Raw genomic sequence first — 27,435 nt, forward strand, 5'->3', positions numbered from 1 at the left:
AGGGGTAGGTTAATTTACTGTATGTGTGTCCATAAGACCTGACTTGGGAGAAACTTAGGTCTTGGGGACAAATAGATCATTTTCTTTCTGATCTAAACCAAGACTGTGCATGTCCACGAAGAATGAGCCCTGGCTGAACCTGGAGACCGCCCACCAGCCGGGGCTGACCGCCCCCACCCCCAGCTGTCTCTACCACGGCCTCAGAGCCCTGTCGCTTCAGCCTGCCTGTGGGGCGGAGGGGGGACACCTCTGCCACCTGACTGCCTGCCCCTACAGGGTGGAAAAGGTGCAGTGCTCTGTCTACAAAAACAATCCGCCATTTTACTAAACCACTAAGCACTGTTTCATCTCCAGTAGTTGGTAACATGGCAACCTGGATTGCCACACGTTTGCTCTTAATTTATAATTAACTGAAGGCGGGAACTTTCCTCTCCTGGGTCAATGCTTAGCTAGCCTCGTGTAATGTGGGCATTTCCTGCCAGCATTTCTCGTTATGGTTGGATGCCTAAATACTGTGAACGCTGGAGAGGAAGATCAGTAAACACTTTCGTTATCTTTTTCCAGGTTAAATTCAAAGACACCTGATTAGGGAGCCGTCTGAGCCTGCTAGGGTCACGACAACTTCATGGTTTCAGAAAGGCTCACATTTAAAGTGTCCGGCCAGCATCAGTGGAAAGAAAGGAAAAATACGACGTGCCCTGAATCTTTCACAGGCACTGACTTCATCCTCACAATTCTGGAAGGTCAGATTTGTCACCTTTGTCATCTGGAGCTGGTGAGTAGTGAGGGCTGCTCAGAGTGACCTCTCCTGAGAGCAGAGGAGCCAGCATTCCACCGCACTGAATTCTCTCTGCCTGGAAGAAATTTAAATCGAATACAGTTTTCAAAGATAAGAATCTTAGAGGGTTTTAGAGTTTCCTCCCTTGACATATGGGGTAGCCTGAGGAAAAAGCACCGACTTTGCAGCCAAACGTGAATTTACATGCTTTTGTTTCCTGCTAACTGATCTCCGGCAGGTTGCTTTACCTCACATGATCTCAATTCCCTACTAGGAACTTCGTGGATAATAACACTAAAATGACTAAATGATCATTTAGAGACTGGCACCTACTATGCACTAGCACTCCAGGTACAGTTGGATGGGTCGTGCACTGTACAATCTGTACATCTCCATAGAAGATGCCCAACGAAAGGCCACTTCCCTTTGGCTTCCTGGGCTTTGGAAAGGAATTAAAGAGTGCGAGGGCATTTTGATGTTTTTCAAATCACAAAAAGGGTTTTATTTTAAAAAGGAAAACAGGCAAGCAAACCTAGTACTCCCTGTTCAAGAAGGCCAGAGGCATATGAGGAGGTCAGAGGAGAGATCCCTTGGCAGGGGGCTGTGTACCCTGGTTGCCCAGCAACGGAGGAGCCCTTGGGGAGGGACTTGGAATGTTTGTCTGTCTCCAGGGCAACTCCCAGCCTCAGCAGCTGCAGTGGGGAGGTGGCGATGGCTGAGGACTCGGAGCCTGAATGTAGGTGGGCATTGAGCGTTTTGTGTTTGGTGTTTGATGTTTGATTGCCTAGGAACCCAGCTTCTCTAACCCAGTGTGAAGAATCAGAACCTTTCTTGTGGCTGCACCTCAGCTCCCGGATCACCAGGGTTTAGGATTGGATTTGGGGCTTGGAAACTTCTCAGAAAACCCAATAATAAAAGGAAGAGAAAGAGGTCGGATGTGTGTGTGGGTGTGGGTGTGTGAGTGTCTTCTGGGAGGAGGGAGGATGGGGAACATTTCTAGATGCTGTTCGTGTGTTCTTTTTAAAAAAACCACATTTCAGGATTTTTTTTTAGCACATGGCCCTTCCACAGTCTCGCTAAACAACCATAAACCACAGGAGCTCCACACCGCTGCGTACAAAGTGCTTCCCCATCTCTGATTTAGTTTCATCTCTCTGGAGGCTGGGTTATTGTGATTTTACAAATGGGGGGCAGACTTCGCCCTGGGTCTTCGGACTCTGAAGCCCTTGCTTTCTCATCACACAGCGTGCAAGAAAAGGCTGATGATTCAGGTGAATTTGGGACAGAGGGAAAACTTGTTGGATTGAAGCAGTCTGAATTATAAAATATTTTAATGGGATTTTATTACCTCCAAGTGCGTTTGTACTGGCCTCTGTGCATTGGTTAGTGGGCAGGTGAGACCATGGGCTGTGGAAGCAGCTTTCCAGGAGCCATGCACACCTGATTAACCACCTATGTCTCAGTGTCCACATCTGCAAAAGGGGATGGTAAGAGCACCTGTCTCCTGGGGCCGTGGTGAGGACTAAATGAGCTAGTGCATGTAAAGCGCTTAGGATACCAAATGTAAGTACTCGTTCCATTTGCTATTACTATTACTGTTTCTTCAACAAGGTAATGAGTCTAGTTCAAGGGTGGCTGGACCATATTTCTTTTTTTTAAATTAATTAATTATTTATTTATTCATATTTTAATTTTTTTAACATCTTTATTGGAGTATAATTGCTTTACAATGGTGTACCAGTTTCTGCTTTATAACCAAGTGAATCAGCTATACATATACATATATCCCCATATCCCCTCCCTCTTGCGTCTCCCTCCCACCCTCCCTATCCCACCCCTCTAGGTGGTTACAAAGCACTGAGCTGATCTCCCTGTGCTATGCGGCTGCTTCCCACTAGCTATCTATTTTACGTTTGGTAGTTTATATATGTCCATGCCACTCTCTCACTTCGTCCCAGCTTACCCTTCCTCCTCCCTGTGTCCTCAAGTCCATTCTCTACGTCTGCGTCTTTATTCCTGTCCTGCCCCTAGGTTCTTCAGAAGTGGGCCAAATTTCTGAATGTCCTCAAATGCCTCATGGAGACTTTCAACCAGACCGAGAGCTTCCCTCACGTGCACACTGGGATTGGTCTCAGGGATATGGCCCAGTCAATGCACTGCAGGAATCGCCCAACTTAACAAATAAAGGCGAACAGCAGCAGGTGTGAGTGCAAAAGAGTCTTGGAAATGTTCGCTGCTTAAAACGTGATTTTGTTAAGTTCTTTGACTATTTCTTCTGCGTGCAACGACTCAACATACTAATTGTGTTTAAGAAAAACCCTCTTCTTTATAAAGAATATAAATGATCGTGTCAGTCCCCTCCCTGGGCAAGTGTTCTCAGCACTAAGAGTGAAAAGAATTTCTAATTGTGCTACTTTAGCTCTTGTCAAGCTCCTGTCTGCTTCCAGGTGTGTTGCCTCCGTCGTACTGACCGTTCAGACAGTTTTGCACAAAACACCTGTTTCTTTGTGTCCCGTGGGGGTGTCAGTGTTGTTCCCGGGAGGGCTGGGAGCGAAGGAGGTGGGCGCCCAGAGCAGAGCTCATGAGGCTGAGACAGAACATCCAAGCCCACTTTGCCGGGACATCCGTGTCAATGTCCCTGACTCTCAGGAACTGCCCTACAGAATTAAATTCATAAAGTAACTTCAGTTCACGTGTAAAAAGTACAACTCGGTGGTTGCACATAGAAAAGCATCTCACCTTATTTTTGTATTTCTTAATAAGTACATAATCTGTAAATTAAAAGTAGGAAGAAAAATTAGTTGCCAGGCAAATCCCTACCAGGTAAAGTGGGTAGAAGGCCAGAGTCAGTGTTCGGTGCCAGCGAGGCTGAGATGCCCTCATTCCAGCCGTGGGAAGTGCATGGGGCAGCGGTGGCAATTCTACAGTCGGTCAGCCCTGGAGGTCATCCTTTCTTTAATAGGCGAGTAAAGAAACTGAAGTCACTCTACTCCATAAGGTTGGGAAGTGTCACTGCTTTCTTCCGTTTGGGGTCCCTGGGGGAGGGAGATGGTGGGCTCTGGGTGGTCACCCGTCACCTCTCCTTGCAATGCCTGCTGTCCTTGAAATGCCACTTCTGTCTAGGGCTTTTGCTGCCCCTTCTGCTGGCCACTAGCTCCCGCCACCCTGTCATCGCCGTCCCACCCTTCCTATCACAGATCAACTAAACCTACATTCCACTCACTGCCCCAATGTATTAGTTTTCTGCTGCTCCTAGAACAGATTGCCACAGCTTAAAGCAACACAAATTAGTTTTCTCCGTTCTGTAGGGCAGAAATCTGGGTGAGCTCAGGTGGCCTCTGTTCAGGATCTCACTGGGCTGAAATCAAGGTGCAGGCTGGGCTGCCTTCCTTTCTGGAGGCTCCAGGGCACAAACTCCTTCCAGGATCATCAGGTCATTGGCAGAATCCTGTTCCTTGAGGTTGTAGGACTGAAGTCCCATTCCCTTGCCGGCTGTCAGCTGGGTCCACTCCCAGCTCCTAGAGCCCTCCCTCTACTTCCTGCACCTGGGCCCTCCACCTCACAGCTCCCAGTGGTCCTGAATCCTTCTCAGGCTTAGAATCACAGAACTCTGACCTCCCCTTCTGCCACCTCTCTTTTCTGACTTCAGCCAGGGAAAGTTCTCTGCTTTTAGGGATTTATGTGATTAGACTGGACCCAGATAATTCAGAAAAATCTCTTTATTTTAAGGTTATAACTTTAATTAAATCTGCAAAGTCCTTTTGTCAGGAGCATGGCTTAGGAGGTGGACATCTTTGAGGCACCATTACTCTGCCTTCCACTCTCAACCAACCTAAGAAAGATAATTGACATAAGATCCCTTTTTCCTTTCTCAGTCAACACTGTAATGTGTGCTTCTCCCACAGCACCTGTATTCTCCCTTATCACAGGTGTTCATATCTTCTTCCTTATCGGACTTTAAGGTTCCTGGTGGGACACTTGCTTTATCCCCTAAGAAAGAGAGCACAGTGTGTGGTACAGAATAAAAATTTAAATTATTATTTAAAATTCTGAAAACATTACTTCTTTTCCACATTTATTCATTAAACTAAACAGTTACCCCTGATCTTTTCCCAAAGATGCTAGTGTGAATACAACATAGTTCTTTCCCTTGAGGAAATTTAAGAGTCATAGCAGAAGTGTATGGGAACAGTCCCAATGCCATCTGCTGGGTTCAGGAAAGAAAGATGACAATTTTGAGAGGAGTTTTTAAATATCCTCCAGGTGGATAAGATGGGACAGAGCAAAATAGCCCGAAGGAGAGGGTCCACATGGATGGAAAGATGCCCCATGTAGGCTCTGTTAGGAGTCGGTAGGGGACCACAGGACACAGGGAGGGACCGGGTTGTCTGAAGCCTGGCACCCCACCTGGCCTGTCCTGTTCTCTGAATTCTTGCTGCTAACACATTCCAGGATATTTGCTGACTTCAGGATGGAAGTGGGGGAGACAGAGCACAGAAAACACAGGTGGTGTAGGATGTTCTGGAAAGAGACCAACGAGATTTCCATGTGATGCCAGGGTTCCCAGAGTTCAGATAACACAGGGCAGTGATTTCTAATAATTTTGATGTTAAAGACCTGTTGCTTCTATTCTGAAAAAGGTGAATTACTAAAAAACAACACCCTGTGTTTAAAAATATCAAATGCTAACAATCGTTGAAATATCTGTTCATTCAAATCTAGTCCCCCAAACCTATTACTATATCTGCCTTATCAGTATCTATTCAAAAAGTTGGTTTGCTTTTACTTAAAGCAAATTTATTCCCTGATCATTTTGTAAAGAATCACATTTTCCATGAACCCTTTCAACTTTTTTTTCCTGCATGTCAGCTTGAGATGGCAGGATATGCAAATCACAATGTTTACAATTAGAAAAATCATTAAAATATTCATTGCTGAGATGGGACCCCTGGTACTTATCATAAGATCTTGGCAGAGAGAAACGGAATCTGGATTCTCCAAGTCTAGTGAAACAAGTCTTCCTGCAAACTAAGGAAAACAAATTCTAAGTAGGAAAGTGATTTTACTAATTAATTTGCTGGTGGCTCTAAATCATTTTTGGAAATAGAATAAACAAAGGAAAACACAACAATTAAGTCACCTCCTCCCATTTTCCAAAAAGAGTGGGTCTAATGTGTGTGATGGTGAATTTTATGTGTCAACTTAGGTGGGCTACAGTGCTGGATATTTGGTCAAACATGCTGGATGTTTCTGTTGAGAGTGTTTTTGGATGAGATGAACGTTTAAGTAAGGAGCCTTTGAATAAAACAAATTCCCCTCCATAGTGTGGGTGGGCCTCATCTAATCAGTTGAAGATCTTAATAGACCAAAAACTGACCTCCCGCAAGCAAGAGAAAATCCTCCAGCAGAAGGTATTTGGACATGAACTCTGTCTCTAGCTTTCTAGCTACCCTGCAGATTTTGGACTCTCCAGACTGCATAACTGTGTGAGCCAATTCCTTACAATAAATCTCTGTCTCTATATATTCATCCTTCTGGTTCTTTTTCTCGGGAGAAGCCCAACTGATGCAATGTTTTTTTAGTGCTTTCTTTACGTGTTGGTGCGTTTGATGAATTATGATTATCTGTCTTGAAAACTTGTTCTATTAATATTTTAACATTTCCTTGATACAAATGAACTTATTTACAAAACAGAAACAGGCTTGGATTGACATGTACACACTGCTATATTTAAAATGGATAACCAACAGGGACCTACTGTATAGCTCAGGGAACTCGGCTCAATACTATGTAACCTAAATGGGAAAAGAATTTGAAAAAGAATAGATACATGTGTATGTATAACTGAATCCCTTTGCTGTACACCTGAAACTATCACAACATTGTTAATCAACTATATTCCAATATAAAATAAAAGGTTAAAAAAAAAAAGAAAAAAGGAATTCTGGCTGAAAAAAATATTTTTAATATTTCTTAACTGGTTTCTTTGAAGTACTAAACTACTCAGCAGGGAAATTCTCAAGGATCCCATTGCTAGAAGTGTTTGCTCCAGGATCCAACCGCACAGGAGGGAAAGGATGATTCCTTCCCACCAGAGCCTGGGCTCTGGGCTTGGGCAGAGAGCAAGAGCCCAAGCCCAGAGCTCAGGCTTGGCTTGGGGTGGGCAGAGCCCTGGGGTGGCCCGAGTTCCCTGCCCCCTGCTGTACGTGCCCAGCACATATCCCAGGACTGAACATGAGGCAAGCATCCTGTGGTTGCACCGTGTCCCATGGCACCACTGACCTCACGGCAGGGAGAGTGCTGGGTGGGCCTGGCCTAATCACATGAGGTCAGTCACAGGGGAGGAGTCAGAGGTCGAGGGCACGGGAAGTATGCAGAGTGCCCTTGCTGGCTCAGGGATGAAGGTGGCCCGTATGGCCAGGAAGGTGGGTGGCCCCAGGAGCCAAGAGTGACCCCCCCCAAAGGCCAACTAGGAGGTGGGGACCTCCGTCCAACGCCTGCAAGAAACTGGCTTCTGTCACAACAGGACTGAGCCCAGGATCAGATTTCCCCTCAAAGCCTCCAAGGACCCAGCTGGGCCCACACCCTGATATCCGTGATGTGATCCTGGAGTGGAGAGCTCAGCCCGCTGGCTGAAGTGCCGACCATGGGGTAGTGAGCTAGTCTGGGGTGTGAAGCTTCTGGATGTAGGGGGGTTCATCACACAGCACAAGACGCTGTTACCCCTCCTCATACCCTCTGTGCCCTCATTTCTTCTCTCAGGTGGCAATGGAGACAATGACATGTCCTGATTTATGGTCCTGCTTTCAGACGTGGATTGGCCAGAGGAATGGGTTTGGTGTGGGTCCCAGAAAGCCCTGCCCTGGCCCCCTTTGCTCGAGCCCTTGTGGAATGAGGGAAGAACCCAACAGTTAGGGTAAAAATGCTGCATTCAGAAATCAATGCTGCCACTTGTCAGGTGCCGGGCCTTGAGTTGATCACAAAACTCCCCTCGGCTTCCCTGTCACCAAAGGGGCCTAGTTACAGGTGGGCCTGTCGTGTGGATTGAGGGGTGTGGCAGGTGTGGATGTAGGTGAATCCTGGGCCTCTGAGAGCTCAGGCCAGGCCCTCGAGGGCCCCGATGGGCCTGGTTCACTGCCCTGTTCCCAGGGCCCCTCCCAGCTCGGGTAACAAGGCAGTGATACGACGTCTGCTGGCTGATTCCTCCAGGATTCGCTGGGAAGGTCGTGCATCAGGCCTGCCTCTCCATGAGCATCTCAGCGACAGCCCAGGAAGAAAGCCCTTCCTCTGTGTCATGTTGGAGTCTGGGCCTACTCCTGTCCTACCAGAAGCGTTGAGAAGGTGTTCCCTGGACTGCAGTCCTTTGATAAAAATAGGTGGCCTTTATGGAGTGTCTACTCCATCCATGTGCTTTTTTGCCAGAAGCAGTTCTATTTGGTTGGCCGTCGGCCCTTCCGAGCAGGACAGTTCTCCTGATTGTGCAGAGGAAGGGACTACTTCAGAGAGGTTATGTAAGATCTCTGAGCTCACACAGTTAGGGCACTGACTCAGAAGGCCGGCGTTTCCCAGTGCCCAAACGGACTCCTACCTCCGGGACCCTTTGCGGAGGGAGCTGGGGCCCCTGTCAACACAGCCATGGGTTTCACTCTGTGGCTCATTACCTTCCTACACGGGGCGGGGGATGTGTGAATGCCTCATCAGTCATGGACCGGTTTGCTCAGGGACTCCTGAGATGTTTAGTTTTAAGGGAGAAAGAAAAACACCTTTATTTATTCCCTTGCATAGCTGTCTTTAAGCGTCATTAAGAATTATGATCACGCCTTTAGATTTTTCTTCTAGAGCCTTTGCTAAGAAAGTAAGAAATTCCCTGTTGGATCAAAATCCCCTCTTCCTTCTTCCTGGCTTTGTGGGTCCTGGGCTTTCTGATGGGAATTGCCCGTCACGTGCCCTGGTTCACCCCTCGTCTACAGCCTCATTGCAGAGCCAGAGTGGTATTTAATACTCTTCTTGCCTTTCCTGACCAGTTTACCTAAGGTGGAAACACTGTGAGACACCAGGTATTAAGACTCTGTGCAATCTAAGGACACTTCTGAACAAACTCCAGAAAGACCACAGAGATGATGTCTACACGTACACCTCCGGACACCTGAACCCCAGCAAGCTCTACAGGCCTCTGGAGACAATCCTGTACCACTGGCCCAATGCCAACAGGCCCAAGGAGGCAAACGTCTTTGGAGTAGAAAAGCCATCTTATAAGAAGATTAAAAAGATGAAAGATGCTTTAGCTTATTTTACCATCAACACAGCTGTGGGCCCAAAAGATGCCGAGAACACACCACTCTTGAGGTATTTGAACCCTCTGACACGTGGTTCCCACACTTTGGAGGAGGATTTGATTCCAAAGAAGGGTTTGAGAGAGGAAGGTTCTCCTGAACGGCCAAAGAGAGAAGAGCTAAGATGGCCCAAGATGAAGGTTCTGAAGTACAAAGAAGTGAAGTCCAGCCGTGAGTGTGCTATGTGCCCCCCAGGCAGGGACGAGTTCCAGTACCTCAGCTCACACTTGGCTGGCATAACAAAAGCAGACAAGTACAGGAAGTTCTTGAGTTTCCAGAAACAAGTTCTTGCAAAGCAAGATGTCTGGAAGAGTGACTTCACTGGGAGCAAGGTAGCGACGTGCCATGAAAAGAAGTTGGAGCAGGTAAGGAGGGCAGTTCTGTGATACTATCAGTGCCTGTGCCAGTCCTGGGAGTCTAAAGATTGTGGGCAGAGGCTGGCTCTCTGACGCCTCACTTACTTTCCCAGGTAGGATGGAAAAGGGCTGAGAATATCCCACGTGATGTAGATGGTAACAGTTAGGGTGAAATCAAAGAAGGTTAAGTTTGGAAAGTGGTGCCTTGGAGGTGATTTCATAATGGATAGCAACGGATGCTGCAGAGTAGCTACAGTCAAGCAAGTGCCCCTGGGGCAGCAGACGCACCTGAGGAAGAGGTTTGCCTGACTCGCTACAGAAGAATGTGAAGAGAGGGCGAGGAGACAGTTGAGGGTGCAGGTGAAATCCGAGTCGGAGCCAAGCGATCTGTAGAAAGTATTTTGGCATCATAGGACATGCTGCCGTGAGCGACCGAGGGCTGAGAGTGGTACTTAGTGATGGGAAGGGTGAGGCTGCAGGGAAGACTCTACATATGCAATAACCAAACAGCGATGAGATTTTTGGCTGCGAGGACTGATAGAAAGAGATGGACCTTGAGGACACTGTAGAGGCAGAGAGTGAACCCCTGATTCACAGGATGCAAGGGAATAAATAAAGAAAAATCAGGCAAACATAGGTTCGCAGCCCCAGGCGGTTTGGCCCTCAGCTCTGCTGAGACCCAACGCTGGGGGGCGGGACCTGTGCCCCCTGAGAGAAAGCCCCATGGGGTGTCTGATTCCTCAACCTGAGAAACTAGTCAGAAAGGAAAATGAAGTCATCCTGAAACGGGCTGGTTCTCTTTTTCCTCCAGAAGCTCCAGAAAATATGTGTCTGTGACCCTGAAGAGTTCAACAGACTACAGGTCTTTGGAGAAGTCTTTGAAGATATTTGCAATAGTTCTTTGATATTTGGTGATATCTTGAAAGAAATTAAGGTAAGAGAAACATGCTTTTCCCAGATAACAATTGAGAGCCATGCATGATTTTTTGCACACATGAGCTCAAGCCTCACAGAATTTCTGCTGAGTATCATGGTGTCCGTTCTACACATGAGGAAAATCATTCACGGAGACTTGAAGGAATGTGCCTACAGCCACATGAGTCGTAAATGGGCCACGTGAGATAAACACCCAGCTAGCTCACTCCTGAAGCCCATATATTTATACTAAAGCTTCCTAATTGTAGATAAACTCTTATAAACTGCACATATGTGACACAGAAACGTCTATGGTTATGCATATATAATTTTATATGAATCTTTAAGGAGTTATAAGTGTGTTGTGATTTCATGGTGAAAGTGACCATCATATCATAGCTGAGTTGGAATTAGGTTGCTTGTGGAGTCTGCTATTGTCCAAGTCCCCAGAACAGGCAAGGCTTAAAAGCAGGGTGTGGTGGTCTGCCCTCCAGAGAACATCTCCATCCCTGGAAGGTCAGTAGGACCCAAATCCACGGAACGTCCTAGTGGCAGGAGGTCATATGTTGTACGTGTGTCAAGGTATTTTGTGATTCTATCCTGAAGTCATCAATAGTTAATATTCAAATATGCTTTAAAGATGGTGAGATTTTGTACATTTTAGTGTGTATACTATTTAATATATTGCAGGAGCATTCTTACATTTTTTAAAATGATCTGAACTGACGTCCTTAGCCTCCATTTTATTTACATATGCAAAGAATATTACATTGTACTGTGATCTCATAACACATTTCCAATGGATCTTTCTTTCTTCTCTCCTTTCTCCCTTGCTTCCTTTCTTCCTTCTTTCTTTTTTTCTCTCTTTTTTTCTTTCTATAGGACGAATATGAACTCTACATGTTATTACTTCTGAAGACCCAGCCCACAGAGCAGTATAAGGTAACAATCAATCATGCAAGTCTTAAGTAGAACCTATTTCTTCCTATTTCCTGAGCACTGGAAAACTGTCTGAATCAAAGAAACCCCATCTGTGCCTCCATAATGTAGAACAGCTGACACTTTTAATAGGAATGGGCTTTATACTCATGAAGGACACTCCAGGTAAAGGCAACAGTGAGGGGTGGGTGGGGGAGGCACGCATGTTTCTTGTTTTTTGCAGTATCTCTGGCCACCAGTTCTCCGTGATCTCTGCAGGCCTGTCCTTCTGTAACCCAGTCCTCGCGTGTCTGATTCGCTCAGAATCGGCCCTCTCTCTCTCCTCACTCTCTGCTGGTAGATGAGATCCCTTATACTGATGGCTCCTGGCTTTGTATGCATCACCCCAATCTTTCCTGTGAGTTCCAGATTACAGTGTATCCAGCCAGTGTCCCCCTGGAGGCTGACACTTAGGTGTCTGAGTCGGCAGGTTACAGACCTTAAAATAGGGAGATTATTTTGAATTAACTGGGTGGGCCCAATCTAATCACACGAGACCTTAAAAGCAGAGAACTTTCCCTGGCTGAAGTCAGAAGGGAGAGGTGGCAGAAGGGGAAGTCAGAGTTCTGTGATTCTAAGCCTGAGAAGAATTCAGGACCATTGGGAGCTGTGAGATGGAGGGTCCAGATGCAGGAACTAGAGAGAGGCCCCTAGGAGCTGAGAGTGGACCCTGCTGACAGCAGGCAAGGGAATGGGACTTCAGTCCTACAACCTCGAGGAACCGGATTCTGCCAACGACCTGAATGATCATGGAAGGATTTTGTGCTCTGGAGCTCCAGAAAGGAAGGCAGTGCAGCCTGCACCTTGATTTCAGCCCAGTGAGACCCTGAGCAGAGTCCAAAAGCCACTCAGATTTCTGCCCTACAGAACAGAGATAATAAATTTGTGTTATGACACTAAGTTTGTGGTAATTCGTTATGACAGCAAAATAAAAGTAAGAAAATGTCCCACAAACATCTCCAGTTTCCAACACTGTTGTTAAGCTGCTCTTTATTGAACATTTGCTGCCATAGTTCATGTGTGGTCCTTGTCTCCTGATGCCTCACCAGCTCCTTCCAAACTGCACATTCTGCATTTTCCCAATGAGGTGAAATAGTGTCCACCTGGAAGCTGGGTGCCCTCTTGGCAAATAAGCTTTGTGCAGATGTAATCAAGCTCAGATGCGGTCGTTAAGGTGGGTCTTAATCCAATGACTGATGTTCTTAGAGGAAGAGGGAAGTTTGGACACAGACGCAGCACGGAAGCAGAGATGGGACTCTCTGGAATCCCAAACCCTGGAGTAGCTATAGATGTAAATGGTTTGGGAATATAGAGGGTGCTACGTTAGTCATTACTGGAACGCATGTACAGTTGTTACCCTCAGGGGAGAGCGAGCAGCCCACATAAACTGTGGCTACCTCCTCTCACTGTGCCAACTTCCAGGGGTTCCCTCCAGGCTTAAGCCACACCTGTGGATGCTTAGTAAGGAAGATGGGCTACAGGAATGACGTTATCACTTACAAAACTAAGAGAATGTAGCAGTGTAGCTAGGATGGCTTCTGACATTTTCCATAAAGTTTAAAAATCCTATCTTATAAATTGGGAAAAAGAATGTCTTACTTTGTCCATGAAAAAAAAAATCACAGCCTGACAAGGAAGTCCGTTCTAACTTAGCTCTTAATCGAAAATCACATGTTTGCATGGTGTTCTTCGTCTTGAGCTTTTTGTGCTTCAGAAAAAAGCTTTTGTTTGGCAGGAATAAGCCATGGCTCACGCTGGGTGTCTACCCTGTTCTTTACTTTTTGAGGTTAAGTCATAAAGGAACATATATGCCCATATCCCAATCAAACACCAGAATGAAAAAATCCCCAGACCATCAGGGCACTAGATCCTTCTTTCTGCTTCTGGAAACTTGGCAGCCCATCACTTAAGAAGGCAGAGACCTTTGTTTCACCACATTTGAGAAGCGTCACTTTATATCCATATATAGCCATCGAGTTAATATCGTTTCTCACTAATTAGGAAGAAACAATTGTGGTGCTGATAATAATGCGCTCGAAGCACTTTATTCGGCACTTTCCTTCCCCCACACAAACCAACAGTGAAACCCCACCACTCTAAATGTCTTAGGAAAATAAGAACTTAAAATTAAAAAATATATACCTTACCCAGATCTTCACGTGGCGATTTATCCCTCCTCTGACATTCCTCCCTCCCTTCCGTCCTCCCTATTTACCTATTTTGACTAGAATTTGTATTTTGGCTCAGGACATCGTGAATACACTGTATTAACAGAAAAAGGAAAATCCTCACCCTTGCTTTGTGTTTGTCTCACCTGTTATGGCCTCATTCTGCCCAGACTTTGCTGACTTACATCCAGGGGCTGGAGACGAGGAGGGTGAGGACCGCAGATGTCGACCAGGCCAGGGAGGACCTGAGGGTGCTCGTGATGACCATCAAAGCAGCCCTGGACCGTAATGACAAGTGAGGGTTGATCTATGCTGGGATTACACTTATTTTACAATGTCTTAACACCATGTGACAAGCATATTTTACACTTTTTCCTGCCTTGTTGGGTGTGGCACCCTGCCTTTATCAACACCAAGCTGGTCGCTGGGTCTCTTGCACAAACCGTCACACACGTGACGAGGATGTTCTACTAAATCTGGTGTTTCTATGAGGGAGTTTGGGGAGGTTTCTGAAGGAATCTCAGGTCATCTTCGGTTGTCCCCTGAGGATTTATTGTTGGCTGAGTATGCTGCAAAGTCAAGATAGCTTTTAAGAATGCCCTAGTTATTTTTTTAACTTAGAAAATCTTTTAACTTCTGTGATTAGTCTTTCAGGGTGAAACCACAATCTGATAGGGTATAATTTTTTTAAAGAATTAAAAAAAAGATGAAAGTAAATCTGACACACTCAAAATATGCTCAAGCAAACAAAACAAGAAACAAAAGCCAAAAATCAAAACTCTGCCTTCAGTGTAACTAGAAGACAGAAAGTGTCCTAAATTCAAAATACCTGAAAATAGAAAATAAACATTCTGTGCCAGTGAAACATTATCTACTCTCTTTCTGCAAAACTTGGTGAGAGCAAGGTCAGTCTGGGGCAGAGAGAAGAATGGAGTTAGTAGGAATCCTAAAATTGTCTTAAAAGCACTGTGTGAGAGAGAGTGAACCACCCAAAGTGAGAATACTGCACAGGTTACTGGGGGGTCCACCAGAGCACTGACTCAAAAGAAGGGGACATAAAAGTGAGTGCGGAAGCAAGGAAACAATTCTGAGATAATGATATGGGTGAGAAGAGGGTGAAAAGGAAGTGATCAGCATACTTGGAAGAGAAAAATTAGCAAGGGAGAGAAATTTAGAACCCCTTAAGAGCACACAACCCCTCCCACTACTGTTTTTCCGTCTCTTCAAAAAAAAAGGAAACAAAACAAAACAAAATAAAACCCAAACAACAAAAACAAAAGTATAATTTGCTCTGACAGAAAAGTGTCTTCTTGAATTAAGAATCTCACAAACTAGGAGCCCTAACCATAAAAATGCAGAGTCTGTGTCCACACAGCTGACTCTAAAAAGAAAACAGAAAATAAGGACCCATATAATTTAGCTGATGAAAATCCCTAACATCTGGCAACAACAACAAACAGCTGGAGAAGAAAACTGTGCCACAGCCCTGCAAACTAAACCAAATATTCTCAAAAGAGCATTTCAGGGTATAGAAACAACCTTGAGTCATAAATTTAAAACCTAAGCACAGAAATCAACAGCAGGAAAAGAGGAGGCCATGAAACAAGATTTGACAACTGAGGAAAGATAGTGAAAAAGTCAAAATTATATTATAGATCAAGACTAAACTAGGACATGCCCAGGGAGGAATAGTTTTGAATGAAAATGTAACAAGGGGCATTAGAAAAAAGCAAGAAACAATCAAGAGAATTAAAACGTGATAACTAAAGAAAAAGAGTCAGAGAAAAAGTGGTTGAAATAAAAGACAGACAAAGAAGATCCAAATTATATGTAATGGAAGTCCCCAGGAAGAAAAACAAAGCAGTGAAATAGAAACATAAGTAACATTTAGAACTGTAACACATTGAAAGTTTTTTTTTTTTAATTTATTTTTGGCGGCATTGTGTCTTCGTTGCTGTGTGCAGGCTTTCTCTAGTTGTGGTGAGCGGGGGCTACTCTTCTTTGCAGTGCATGGGCTTCTCATTGCGGTGGCTTCTCTTGTTGTGGAGCATGGGGTCTAGGCACGTGGGCTTCAGTAGTTGTGGCACGCAGGCTCAGTAGTTGTGGCACGTGGGCCCTAGAGCACATGGGCTCAGTAGTTGTGGCTTGTGGGCTCTAGAGCACAGGCTCAGTAGTTGTGGCTCACAGGCTTAGTTGCTCCACAGCATGTGGGATCTTCCCGGCCCAGGGATCGAACCTGTGTCCCCTGCATTGGCAGGCAGATTCTTAAACACTGCATCACCAGGGAAGTCTCATATAACACAACACATCAAAAGTCTGTGGAGACTAAACCCTCTGAAATACATATTGAAAAGGTTTTCAGCATTATTATTAACCCACTTAACCTTAATTTCTTAAACTTGGAGTCATAATACTTTTCTATTTCTTTTAGTCTGTCATAAAATGAGTTAATGTGTACGAAAATCTTAAACCATCAAGCCCCTTGTAGACAAGGCAGTGTTAAGTCATTTGTGGTGCTGATGTTTTTAACCAAATCACAGGGTTTCCCTCAGTATATGCAAGACTTATTTGATTCTTTTTCTCTCTAAATGTATTAGAGATAGTCAGTGTAGTTTATTTTGAACGAGGAGGAAGATACAAAGAGATAACACAGGTTTTATTTCCTCCTTTTAAAATTTCTTGTGTTTTTTTTTAGTTTAAATATAGTGGATTTTGTAAATTGTATCTATGGGATGCAATCATAATTAACAGGGAAAATGCAACATGTATTCCAATATCGGTAGGATTTTTCCATTATTGGCCTCATTATTTCATTATTGGCTTCAGAGTGTAAAATATTAGTTTCTTTGCCTCCTTGCTTCTTAAAAATTCAAGTCACAAAGTAATATCAATAAATGCTGTAAGACCAGCTCCTTTACCAGTGGCTTAGGCAATCTTGGTAAGAAAGTATCCTTTTGTTTATTGAACTTGACTGATCCAGGCTCTCATACATCTTCAAATCACCTTTTTTGTTAGAAACTAAGAAGATCTGTTCTTATTTCTCAATTTTAGGACTGTAGTATAAAAGAGACAAAAGGAAAAAGGTACAAACAGGGTTCTAACACATCACTATGTTTTATCACCAAACCGTAGACTCAGAAGTGAATTGGAGCTGGAACGCACGTTGCTGCAATCCACTAAGAAGAGATCAGGTGAGTGACCGTGTGATTGATCTTCTGACGTGACTTTTGCTGTGACCTTCGGGTGAGGAATCTTCACACCTGGTCCACTGTTCATGGCGTCTTCTGTTAGTTGTTTAAAAGGGTTTTTCAGAGAGGTTATTACATTTTATTCCTTTTTCTCCCCATCAAGTTCTTTAGAAGTTCAGTAAGTTTTCATTTTATCTGAAGTGGTTTAAATGAAATACTTTAAAGACACAAGGAAGCAGTTGATTTCTTTAAGAGATTCTGTCAGGGCCAAGATCATTATCCCAGTTTCTGCTGCTTTGGGCACTTTTGGTTATTGAGTTTCTCTGTAACAGGAGACGACTTGTATGCATTTCATTTTCCTCCAGGATCTTTGTGGGTTTTAGTGGAACATTGAATGAATTCAGGACCTTATGTAGCAAGAATTAAGTCAAGCTTTGACCAAGATATTTGGAATAGATTCTAAGAAAATTGACCAAATGGTATAAATATGAGAGTCAGCTCCCCTGAGGAAGTGCTGAAGGACTAAACGCTGTTGACTTTAGAGAAAGTGTCTTGAAATATATAATAGATTGTGGGGGGGTGGGTGACAGTGAACACTTCAGCACAACCAAGTGAGATGGAAATAGAGGAAGCGGGGTCGTGGCCTGTGGTTTCCAGGGTAACAGCAAGGAAGACAGCCCAGCCTGGTTTTCACAACCTTTATATCTTTATTCCTGCATCAGAGGAGGCAGCTTTTCCAGGCAACAATGAGTTTCTGCCCAGGTCTGGGATGCCCTCTTTTGCAGACGGTCCTCAACCCGCCCATCTCAGCGACCCACTCACATGGCTGTTATCTGAACTGGTTTCGTCTCAGCTGCTGCCTGGTCATTGGGGGCAGTGACAGTGCTTCCCTCAGTCGTTAGGAGGGTTCAGCGTGATGACCCGTGTGCGGCAGGAACACAGGGCCTGGCACAGCGGAGCTGCTCTGCCTGTCGGCTCGCATCGTTATTACATGTCAGCAGGAGCACACAGTTCGCAGGAAATTAATTACATTTTGTGAACATTTATGCAGTAACCATATTAAAAATTATCTCAAAATCAGATACGCAACTTAGAGTTTGATTAAATAACCAAAATAAGTTCAATTAAGTATGCTGCTCATTAATCTTTACTGTTTACACTTATGATTCACTCAAATGTCGTTTTTCCTCCAGGGTTGTTCCACACTAACTCACCCTGGAATCACTTTTCTCCGCTCAGCATCTTTGAGGTTGTTCTCAAAAGTCTAACCCGTTTTGAGACGGTTTTGAGAAGAAATCTGGTGTCCTGTATTCTTCCGCCTTTATTCGTCTTCTAAAGTTTTCTCATTCGCAAGCCTTCTCCAACCATACACATTTTCTGTGGAATTGCCCCCATTTTGATACCACAGTCTTCCTCTTTAGGTAAAAAAGAGGAACAGTTGGGTCACGCTCCTTTTGGCTTCTTTGCTGACAGTTAATTGTTTCAGGTGAAACCCTCAGGTTAGATCAAGGTGGGGATCAAAGACTTTATTTTGTAACATCTCTCAGAGTTCGTGTAGAAGCTTAATGACTGTTTCTGCTCTGTTAGCTCATCATGTATCAAAACTTACCTTCCCACTTTTCCCTTTTTCCAAATCTGGCAAGTTTGAGTGACGGCAATGACTTGGGTCCTGCTCACCTATGTATAAATAGGTATGATCACTCTTTCTGCCTTTTTTCCTGTCAAAAAGGAGTAGTCGTTCTTTCTTAAAAAATTAACCCCCCCTCACTCATCAGAATCTAGCTGTGCTGCTTGAAAACAAAGCAGCCTTAGCAGTGAGTTACTCTCTGTCTCCACCGCCTCTCTGTACTCCTTAAATACTGATATTTATTGGAGCCCAGCATGTTTTTGGTTCACTCCACATGTCTTTGATTCTAAATCTCTTCCCTGCTAAAATACATTTTTAAGCTTAAGATCTGTATATGCCACTGCCTACTGGACATGGCACGTGAGTGTCAACTCAACAAGTCCAAGTTTGGGTTCGCTCTCTCTCTCTGAATTTACATGTCCTTGGAAATTTCAATGAATGGCATCTCCAAACGCATGGTGGCTCAAGTCAGAACACCCCTGGCAGGCGTCTTCACCCTCCTCCCTGCAACCATGTCAACAGGGCTTGTAGTAAGTGGCCGTGGCCAAGTTGGGTTCAAACGCAGCTCTTTCTTACCTCTCTGCTGCACTGAGCTCATTATTCCCTTCCCACCACATCTGTTCTTAGCTATGGCCATGCTGAAACCTAGGGGTTATTTTGGTATCTACTCCTCTACATCCAGATCATGGCAGCTACCATGATCTATTCTATTCTAGTTCTATTTCCTAAATCATTCCTCTCCACTTCTCTTTATGCCCCAAGTTCTATCGTGATCTGATAATTTGAATGACTGCAGTAGCTTCCTAACTGGCCGTCCAGATTGGAGTCTTGCCTTTCTCACTTTTGATACCATAGACAGAGTGACCATGGTTGATAGTGTTTCTTCCCAGCCTAAAAGCCTTCAAGTCAGCTTTGACTGATTTCTTCACGTAGGTTAGAAGACCTTTTCAGATCTGCCCCCTGTTCCTTTCTAGTGTCATTTCTTCCTGTCTCTCACCAGTCCCTCAGTGCCCGCATCCTACTGTGTAACTTTCCTTTTACTGAATGTGCCAAATTCTGCTCTTCTGCCTCCTGCCCACACCCTCCTGCTTGTCTGACTCCTGTTCCTCCTCCTGGTCTCAACTTAGTTCCACGTCTCTGGCAAAGTCATCCATCCATGCATCTTCCCCACGCTGTGTTAAGCACTCAATAAATACTTATCAATTATATAAATGAATTAAAGGAGGAATCCCCCCATTCTTGGATCAGATAATTTTTTCCTTTTATCTCCATTGCTATGCCTGTACTGTTTATATTTTTAATAGGAAAAGATTCACAATATAGAAAAATATGTAGATACCAAGGCAATGAAATACATACACTTAACTTGGATCAGATAATTTTTATTGATGTGCTTGAAGTTTGAGTTACATTATAGTTTATAACTATATACAACATACATAATATTGTTAATACATAATGTTATTAATAAGGACTAAGGTATTAAACATAGAATACTTTGCTTTTAAAAAATATTCCAGAATCACCTGAGAAAAATGTAATGAAGGAGGAGCGTCTTACTCTTATTGAGAAGGTTGAAAAAAAGAGGTGTGAAGTGCTTAATAAATGGGATGAAATTCAAGCTCTTGAAAGAGAAATTAAAACAACTTTGGTTCATACTGGAATTTTGCATATCACCGAGAATAAGATTAAAAGCTTAGAGGTATGCAAATTGTTTATTTGAATGTTTACATTGTACTTTTGCTGGAAGACCTTGGCAAACACATGAAGCATTTTGATTTTGCAATAGGGAAAAAAAATAACATAACATTTGGTCCAAACATATTTTCATTTCAAAACACTTATAGCAAATGATTAGAAGAATTAAGAGATACAGCTAAAACAACAAAAATGAAGGTGATAAAAATTCTGTAGAGCTCTGTTAAGGGTCAAATTGGATCTCTTTCAGGTCAGTTGACATCTCTTAAAACTTAACAATTTTGTATAGAAAATGTTTATCATTAAAATTACTCCCATCATTCAGTGTCTAATATATTCTATGTAGTTTAATCTGAAGCCCAGAGAGGCTAAGTGACCTGCCCAACTTGACACAGAATACAGGTGGCAAAGCTGGGATTCAGTTTAATTCTTTTGGGCCCCAAAGTCCTTACTATTGAGCCACATAGACTCCATACAAGTTGTACAATTATGCTGGAAGATAGGATTAGTTACTGCCATTGAGGGTCTACTATATTAGACTTTATCAATTGTTGCTAACCATTTTCTTGACAAACAATAAAATATAAATTATGATCTATGTTTTGAAATGCTATGATGTCCAAATTTTTAATGTTATGACCTAATTTTTATTTGTGCAGAATCTGACTCAATACAACTTCTACTTAAAGAATTTATAAGTGATATTTGAATATTCTTTTTCTCCTGGTTATAGAGTTACATATATTTTCCCAGTACTACCTTTTTTTTTTAAGTCAAATTATAAAGTGTATAGGAAGGTGGTGGTGGTCTAAACTTGTTTTGATTTCTCTCTCTCTATATTAAAATAATCTGTTCAGATTTCCTTCTGTGTTTTCATTTAGAGTCTGCCCCTTCCTTTTTAAACTAAAACTGTCTTGAGAAGAAACACTAATTTATAGTTGAATTTTTAAACAGTGAAAACAAGTTGTAGCTTTATGTATTGTGAGCATGTTATAATGCAAAATCATGTAAACTTTTCTTTCATAATTAAGACCTCTTTTAAATGGATTGAACCTAGGAAATAGAAGATTCCCTGTAATGATTCCATATCAGTAATTTATAATACTTTAAATATTTATTATTTATATTTGGCTCCTTAATTCAAATACTGGAGGGTACAATAGAATTGCATTTATTATCCTATTAAGTAACTGATATCTGGATCTGGATTCAAAATGTTATTTCTAACCAGAAGGCAAAATAACTAAATATATCACGGATTTACGATGCACAGATATTTCTGTAAACAATACAAAAATACTATTTCATTTAATTCCCAACAACGCTAAGAGATAGATGCTGTTATTAACCCTCTTTTTCAGATAGGGAAACCAAGACACAGGTATACTAAGTACCTTGATTAAGCTCACAGCATCAAGTAGTAGAATTAGGATTTAAAGTCAGCCCAACTTCTTAATTATACTTTATCCAGCCTCATGATGCAATTACGAATCCTTTTCAATATGGTGGATATCTGGAAGAGCAGATATCCTCTCTTCATCATTATTTTGTTCACAATTATCTTGGATATTGTCATTTACAGTATTAACTAATTTTTCAGTTTCAGTAATAATACTCTTGGTATTTTTTATTGTGCTTCTAATGAATTAGAAATTCATTTGGGAAGAAGTGACAGCTTTACAATATGAGCACTCCATCTAGGATCATTTTGTATTTGTTTATTTTAATGCATTGGTCTTAAATATTTTTTGTTACTTTTGTTCTTGTGACTTTTCGGTATCTGTTACTATTGTGAATGGCAACTCAAAATTTTTTTCTTAACATTACAGTTTATAATCAGTTATCACTGATATTATATGACTTACTGATGTTTGTATTTTTATATTGTATCTGGCTATCTTAAAAATTCCATTATCAGCTCTGAAAAATGAGGAACTCTTCTACTCTGGAACTTCCCTAAGCTTCTCCAGTTTTTTGCAACATCAGCTACCACCTTCTCTAGGTTTTTACCCAGAGGGCCAGGATCTTTCTGTCTCAATAAATGTCCTTCAAGTCATGCTTTGTTTTTTCATTGTTTTTAAGTGGTGCGCTGTTGAATGCTTTTGAAATTAGAATAACAGCATTCACGTAATACTTTTTGTTCCATAAGTGGGGAAAAATATTTAACAAATATTCTTAACCAAGTATCTTTCTTTTCAAACCATTTTTCCTTCAGACTGAAACTATAAAGTTGGAAACAGCAAATAAAATTTTAAAGAAGAAAATACAAGTAAGTTTGTGTGAATCTATGTTTTTCAATAAAAATATTTCCCCTAGTGCCTTCTCGTACTATGTCATAAACCAAATATGAAAGTATATGCATAATCTTTCTAAATGATAACGTTCTCTCATGCCAGGAATATCTTGCTATGCAGACATTAGCTTAAAACTGGACAGATGTAAGCTAATGTATTAATGAAAAGAAGAGCATTCTTTTTTTAATAGTTGAATGTGTCAATCAGAATTGACCATTTCTCTAACGCTTCTGCACATAAAAATTAATTGTAATAAGTTTATTTGGTGACAAGGAATGTAATGTAATGAAATGGCTCCCTTAATGACTTTTCCAGGATAGCCCTCCAAAATGCACGGTAACAATTTGTTGTTTCATAGATGGTAGTGCTGCCTTGATTACATATGTATTATATACAGTATGAAGTAGTATGCTATGCCTGATTCTACAAGTGGTAATGCATTTGGATGTAATCGACAACATTACTGCCATTACCAATTAGCAGTATCATGCATTACACATGACCAAATGATTTCTGATTCTTGGTAGTTTATTGAAAACCACGTGAAGCAGATCATGGGGAAGAGCAAGCTGAGTGAGGGGGAGAAACAGTGAGTATTGATGCCCCGGTAAAGGAACTGTCATAATAATCTGATGTTGAAACTATCAAGACCGTCCATTTACAACTAGAGTACACTGGACAGTACTTTTGAAGTGTTTGCATTCCTGAGTGTTAACTTCACACATGCATGCCACACATCCTTTCCAGTGCTTAAGAATGCTTAGTCCAAGATTTCAAGCTCCACTGTATATATTATTCAGCAATCTAGAAATAAATTCTTTGGAAAAAGCTGAAGAGTTGAGGGTGAATCCTCATGGGCAGGAATCAGGAAGGTGGGGAGGCGTGTGGCTCTGAGTGGCTTTCTTTTCTCAAATTATATGGCTTTTAGTGATACTAAATCTTTGAAACAACCTATACATGTATGATTCTGAAAATTTTAATTTAAAAATAAAATGCTGATTTGTATTATCTGTTACATACGTTTAGATTTTATAGAGTTAATTTTCTTTTGAGTTGGTACCATAGTTTAAATCTCAGGATTTGGAAAGGCTGGGAAAACCATTGATGGTTTAAATATGGAAAGAGCTTATTGTATCAACAAGTAAAAAGACGTTTAGTTGTTGGTGGCGTAGGTTCAATGAAATCATCAAGGAACCAGGGTTCTTCTCTCTTCCTTCCCTGCTTTCCTTGAGGATGGTTTCCCTCCTCAGGGCCTCAGCGTGGCTGTGTTCAGGCACTGGGTCCACGTCCCATGTGGGAAGAAAGGGGAAAGTGCAGGACAGGTGGCAAAGAGCTTCTCATTATGAGCTTATTCTGTTGTATTTAGGAAGGAAAGCCCTTCCCAGGGACTTCCACCGTATCTCACTGGCCAGCACCACATCCCAAGGCCACCCTTAGCTGCAAAGGAGTCAGAAAATAGAACCATTCCACTTGCCAGTTTACATGGTAGAGAGAGGAGAAAAGGTGTTAGGATGGGTGCTGACTGAGCCACACAGGTAGATCCAGGTTCTGTGAGGCCTTGTATTATCCTCAAAGGAAAAGAATATAGAAGTACAAATACAAAAGAGGGAAGATTTCTTCCATAGTCTTGGCAGTGAAGATGAACTCACCTGATGTTTAAACATCATTATCGTCAGGGTAAATCTACCTCTGCTGCCACACCCTACTTAGCCTGGAAAATGTTGCAGGGGACTGTGCCCGTATGTAGAGAGAGAAACTTTGCTACATTCAAGGCCAAAAGTCTACTACAAATATCCTTTGAAAGAAAGTGGAGGGTTGCAAAGTCTTACTCTAAGTTTTTGAGTAAATGTGTCCTAAATAGATGTTTATTTTGAAATTTTCTTTTATGCTTAATGTACTTTTTTCTAACCCATTGTACTCATTTGTTTTGTATTTTAAGGAACCTTTGGGAATTTATTAAAGAATTTGTAAAATTAAAACAGACAGATAACTCTTAAGTGACTGGAAGAATGACCTAGGAAAACTCACAGCCACCATCTACGTAGTGTGGATGTTTGCAGAGGTATAAATTAACAAAGATACATTTCATTTTGTCAGTTTTAATCTCCAATAAAATTAATGTGGTATATGTATCCTACTCAAGATATTGAAATAAGTACATGTATTCATGTGATTAGTTTTAGTTTGTATACATATTCATAAAAATAATAGTTCTTAGAGTATTTTCTGCTTCCATTCAATAACTTTCTCCAGGAAAAAAAACTTTCAATTATTTGATAGGAATAGGAAATTCAGCACTGCTGCAATACAGATTAAACTTATTTCTTATCTGCCAGTGCAAGTTTATGTATAAGCATTTAAAAAATGTAGTAGTTGTTGAATAAATATCCATTTAATTAAATGATACAGTGCCCTACCACCGTTACAAAACTAGCATGGTGCTTTGCACTGCACATGTCTTAGCTGATTGTGATCTTCATGACAACCTTTGTATCCACACTTTGCCTATAACATGGCTTGAACACTCAGAGTAAATGCAAGTCCAGTTACTTTGGACAACCATATATAGGGCTGCAGTGAAGATCAAATGTCAGTAGTAGGTATAAACGTGAGGGTTTTAGCCCTAACTTGGAACAGTAGGGTTTGAGGTCAGAGAGAGAGAAAGAGATAAGCAAGGTTTACTTTCTATGGACCAGAAGGTGTGTTCATCACAGGTCTCCTTAAGATGTTCAGCTCTTCCTAGGGCATGATCCATTCTGCTTTTAGAGACACATGGGTGGCAACTGAAACAGAAACATTTTACCATGTATAAAAATAAAAGACTTTATTAATGTTTGTTGAGTTCTCTATGTTCAAGTTGCTTTCTATGGGTTATTTATGTTCTTTGGAATCTTATTGAGTAGGCACCTGATATCCCATTACACAGGGGAGAGAATGAAAATGTAAAATGGTGAGTTGATTTGCTTAAAGTTCACTTAAATAATAGAACTGGGATCCAAAACCCAGATGTGGCTTGCTCAGTTCCTAAACTCTTATCACTGCAACGTGTCATGTCATTTTGACACATCACCAGTCAAGATACAGGGAAATGAATTTCTGCAATGCCAAAGAGCGACATAAAGACCACTAGAACTAAAAACAAACCAACACACAAAGTTGCATTTATTTGCTTGTCAGGAAAGGGAGAGCTATTCACTCAAGAGACAAGGTCAGGGAGGATCTACTTTGGAGGCAGAGAAGCTGGATGCAGAGACAAAGGGATGTGTTATTCCATGTTATGAGGGCTTCTGGCTTTAGGGACCAAATGGATTTGTGGGGGAGGAGTGGAGGGGCAGGAAAATCCTTCTTTCAATTGGCCATTATTCTGGCTAATGCCACAAAAACACTGTTTTTGAAGAGATATGAGATAAACTACAATAAATCTTTGTCAAGATCAAAGTCTTGTAGCAGTCACTTTGGTATGTATATCCTTGGGACTGGTTAATTTTTCTTTAAAAAAAGTCATCGTACTATTCATTCATTTATTCAAACAACATTCATTGCTTGTCATCCTATTATTCATTCATTTATTCAAGGAACATTCATTACATCAACATTCAGTTACATTTCAAACAATATGCTAGTTGCTGGAAGTATGGGAAAGAAGATACAGTCCCAATCCTTAGGGAGTTTACCGTTTGCTGCACAGATTTCTGAACAGAATAACAACAACAAAAAAGAAAGTCTGCTAAACCTAAGTGCATACAAGGACACAGATAAGCTAAGTCTTATCCACTGCTGAAGTGAGTGTAAATTGATATGAACAGGTTAGAATGTAATTAGGCCACAAGTTGTGCTGGTCACCGAATATCTGTGTTCCTAATGTGCCCCAACCCCCCTTGCAGGAAGACCAGGTAACATGTTTGGGCCAATGTGGGAGTGTTGTGATAACATATTACAAGAAAGGCAAGCACCGGAAAGATCAACTTATTTGTAAATAGAAATAAAAAGGAATAATACAAAAGAGTCATTAATTTGGACTTCTCACTATGAAAAGAAATGACTGCTTTGAGTCCAGAGATGTAAGAGATGAGATTATAAAAGCTCTGTAACTTGACTGACCGTGTGAAAATAAAGAGTAAATTACAGGTATGGCCTTTCCACCAAAGCCCCATCGCCCCCAGGAAGCTGTCTTTGAATTGAGGATTAGAGCTGGGCAGTGGGAATGAGAAAGCAAAGAAAAAGATCTGAGAGCATCTCTAAGCAAACAGTGGGCACCTGGACGTGACTGGAAGCAAATGGAGTGGACATCTAATGAGTTCTGAGGGGAGTTTTACTGCCAAGGAAATCGGAAACCTAAGGCAAAGAAGTCCATTGCTGTTCAAAACCTTGAACCATTCTTGGACCGCTGAACTTCCATGAAGAGGTGCAGGAAGGAAGCTGAGAAAACGTGTATCCCCCAAGGAAGCATGTTCCGGGAAGCCCACTTCAAACGTGTCCAAGTGGGGAACAAAGGAGGGTCAAGCCAGTGACAAGGACAATGAACAAGAGGGCCCCATTCAGATGCAGAATCAGTACTTAAACCGAGCACTTCACCCCGATGCTTGCTAGGGACCCTTACAGTGTCTCTCTGCAGGCCTTCAAAATGCTGCAGAGCAAGGGCCGCTATGCGTATGTTCTAGTCTCACCTTTTTTTTTTTTTTAATTATGTATTTTATTTATTTATTTTTGGCTGCGTTTTGTCTTTGTTGCTGCACTCGGGCTTTCTCTGGTTGCGACGAGCGGGGGCTACTCTTCGTTGCGGTGCGCAGGCTTCTCATTGTGGTGGCTTCTCTTGTTGTGGAGCACGGGCTCTAGGCGTGTGGGCTTCAGTAGTTGTGGCTCGCAGGCTCAGTAGTTGTGGCGCACGGGCTTAGTTGCTCTGCAGCATGTGGGATCTTCCTGGACCAGGGCTCGAACCTGTGTCGCCTGCATTGGCAGGCGGATTCTTAACCACTGCGCCACCAGGGAAGCCCTAGTCTCACCTTTTCTGTATGAAAACACGTCTGTACATTTATTGCAATTATTCTGGTTATCAGCAGATGGAGAGACTACAGGGTATCCCCCAGTGACCGTGGACTT

At 42.3% G+C, this 27,435-nt stretch overlaps 1 protein-coding gene across 1 annotated transcript; it reads left to right on the plus strand.

The window, feature by feature from the left end:
• The first annotated feature begins 1,489 nt into the window (after positions 1-1,489).
• On the plus strand, positions 1,490-24,332 carry C12H6orf118 (chromosome 12 C6orf118 homolog). The gene is made up of 10 exons (XM_036872231.1): positions 1,490-1,514; positions 8,803-9,476; positions 10,279-10,401; positions 11,265-11,324; positions 13,699-13,823; positions 16,661-16,719; positions 19,864-20,045; positions 22,257-22,310; positions 22,863-22,924; positions 24,275-24,332. The coding sequence occupies exons 1-10, from the start codon at positions 1,490-1,492 to the stop codon at positions 24,330-24,332; spliced, it is 1,422 nt and encodes a 473-aa protein (XP_036728126.1).
• Positions 24,333-27,435: the final 3,103 nt, after the last annotated feature.

The sequence above is a fragment of the Balaenoptera musculus genome, chromosome 12 (genome assembly GCF_009873245.2).
Source record: "Balaenoptera musculus isolate JJ_BM4_2016_0621 chromosome 12, mBalMus1.pri.v3, whole genome shotgun sequence".
Lineage (NCBI taxonomy): Eukaryota > Metazoa > Chordata > Mammalia > Artiodactyla > Balaenopteridae > Balaenoptera > Balaenoptera musculus.

Bases quoted from the DNA above. Each gene is read 5' to 3' on its own strand.
- C12H6orf118 (XM_036872231.1), top strand. From the start codon at position 1,490: ATGGCTGAGGACTCGGAGCCTGAAT. The intron at 10,402-11,264 runs GTAAGAGAAACA...TTCTTTCTATAG, and splicing joins ATATCTTGAAAGAAATTAAG to GACGAATATGAACTCTACAT. The intron at 22,925-24,274 runs GTGAGTATTGAT...TTGTATTTTAAG, and splicing joins CTGAGTGAGGGGGAGAAACA to GAACCTTTGGGAATTTATTA.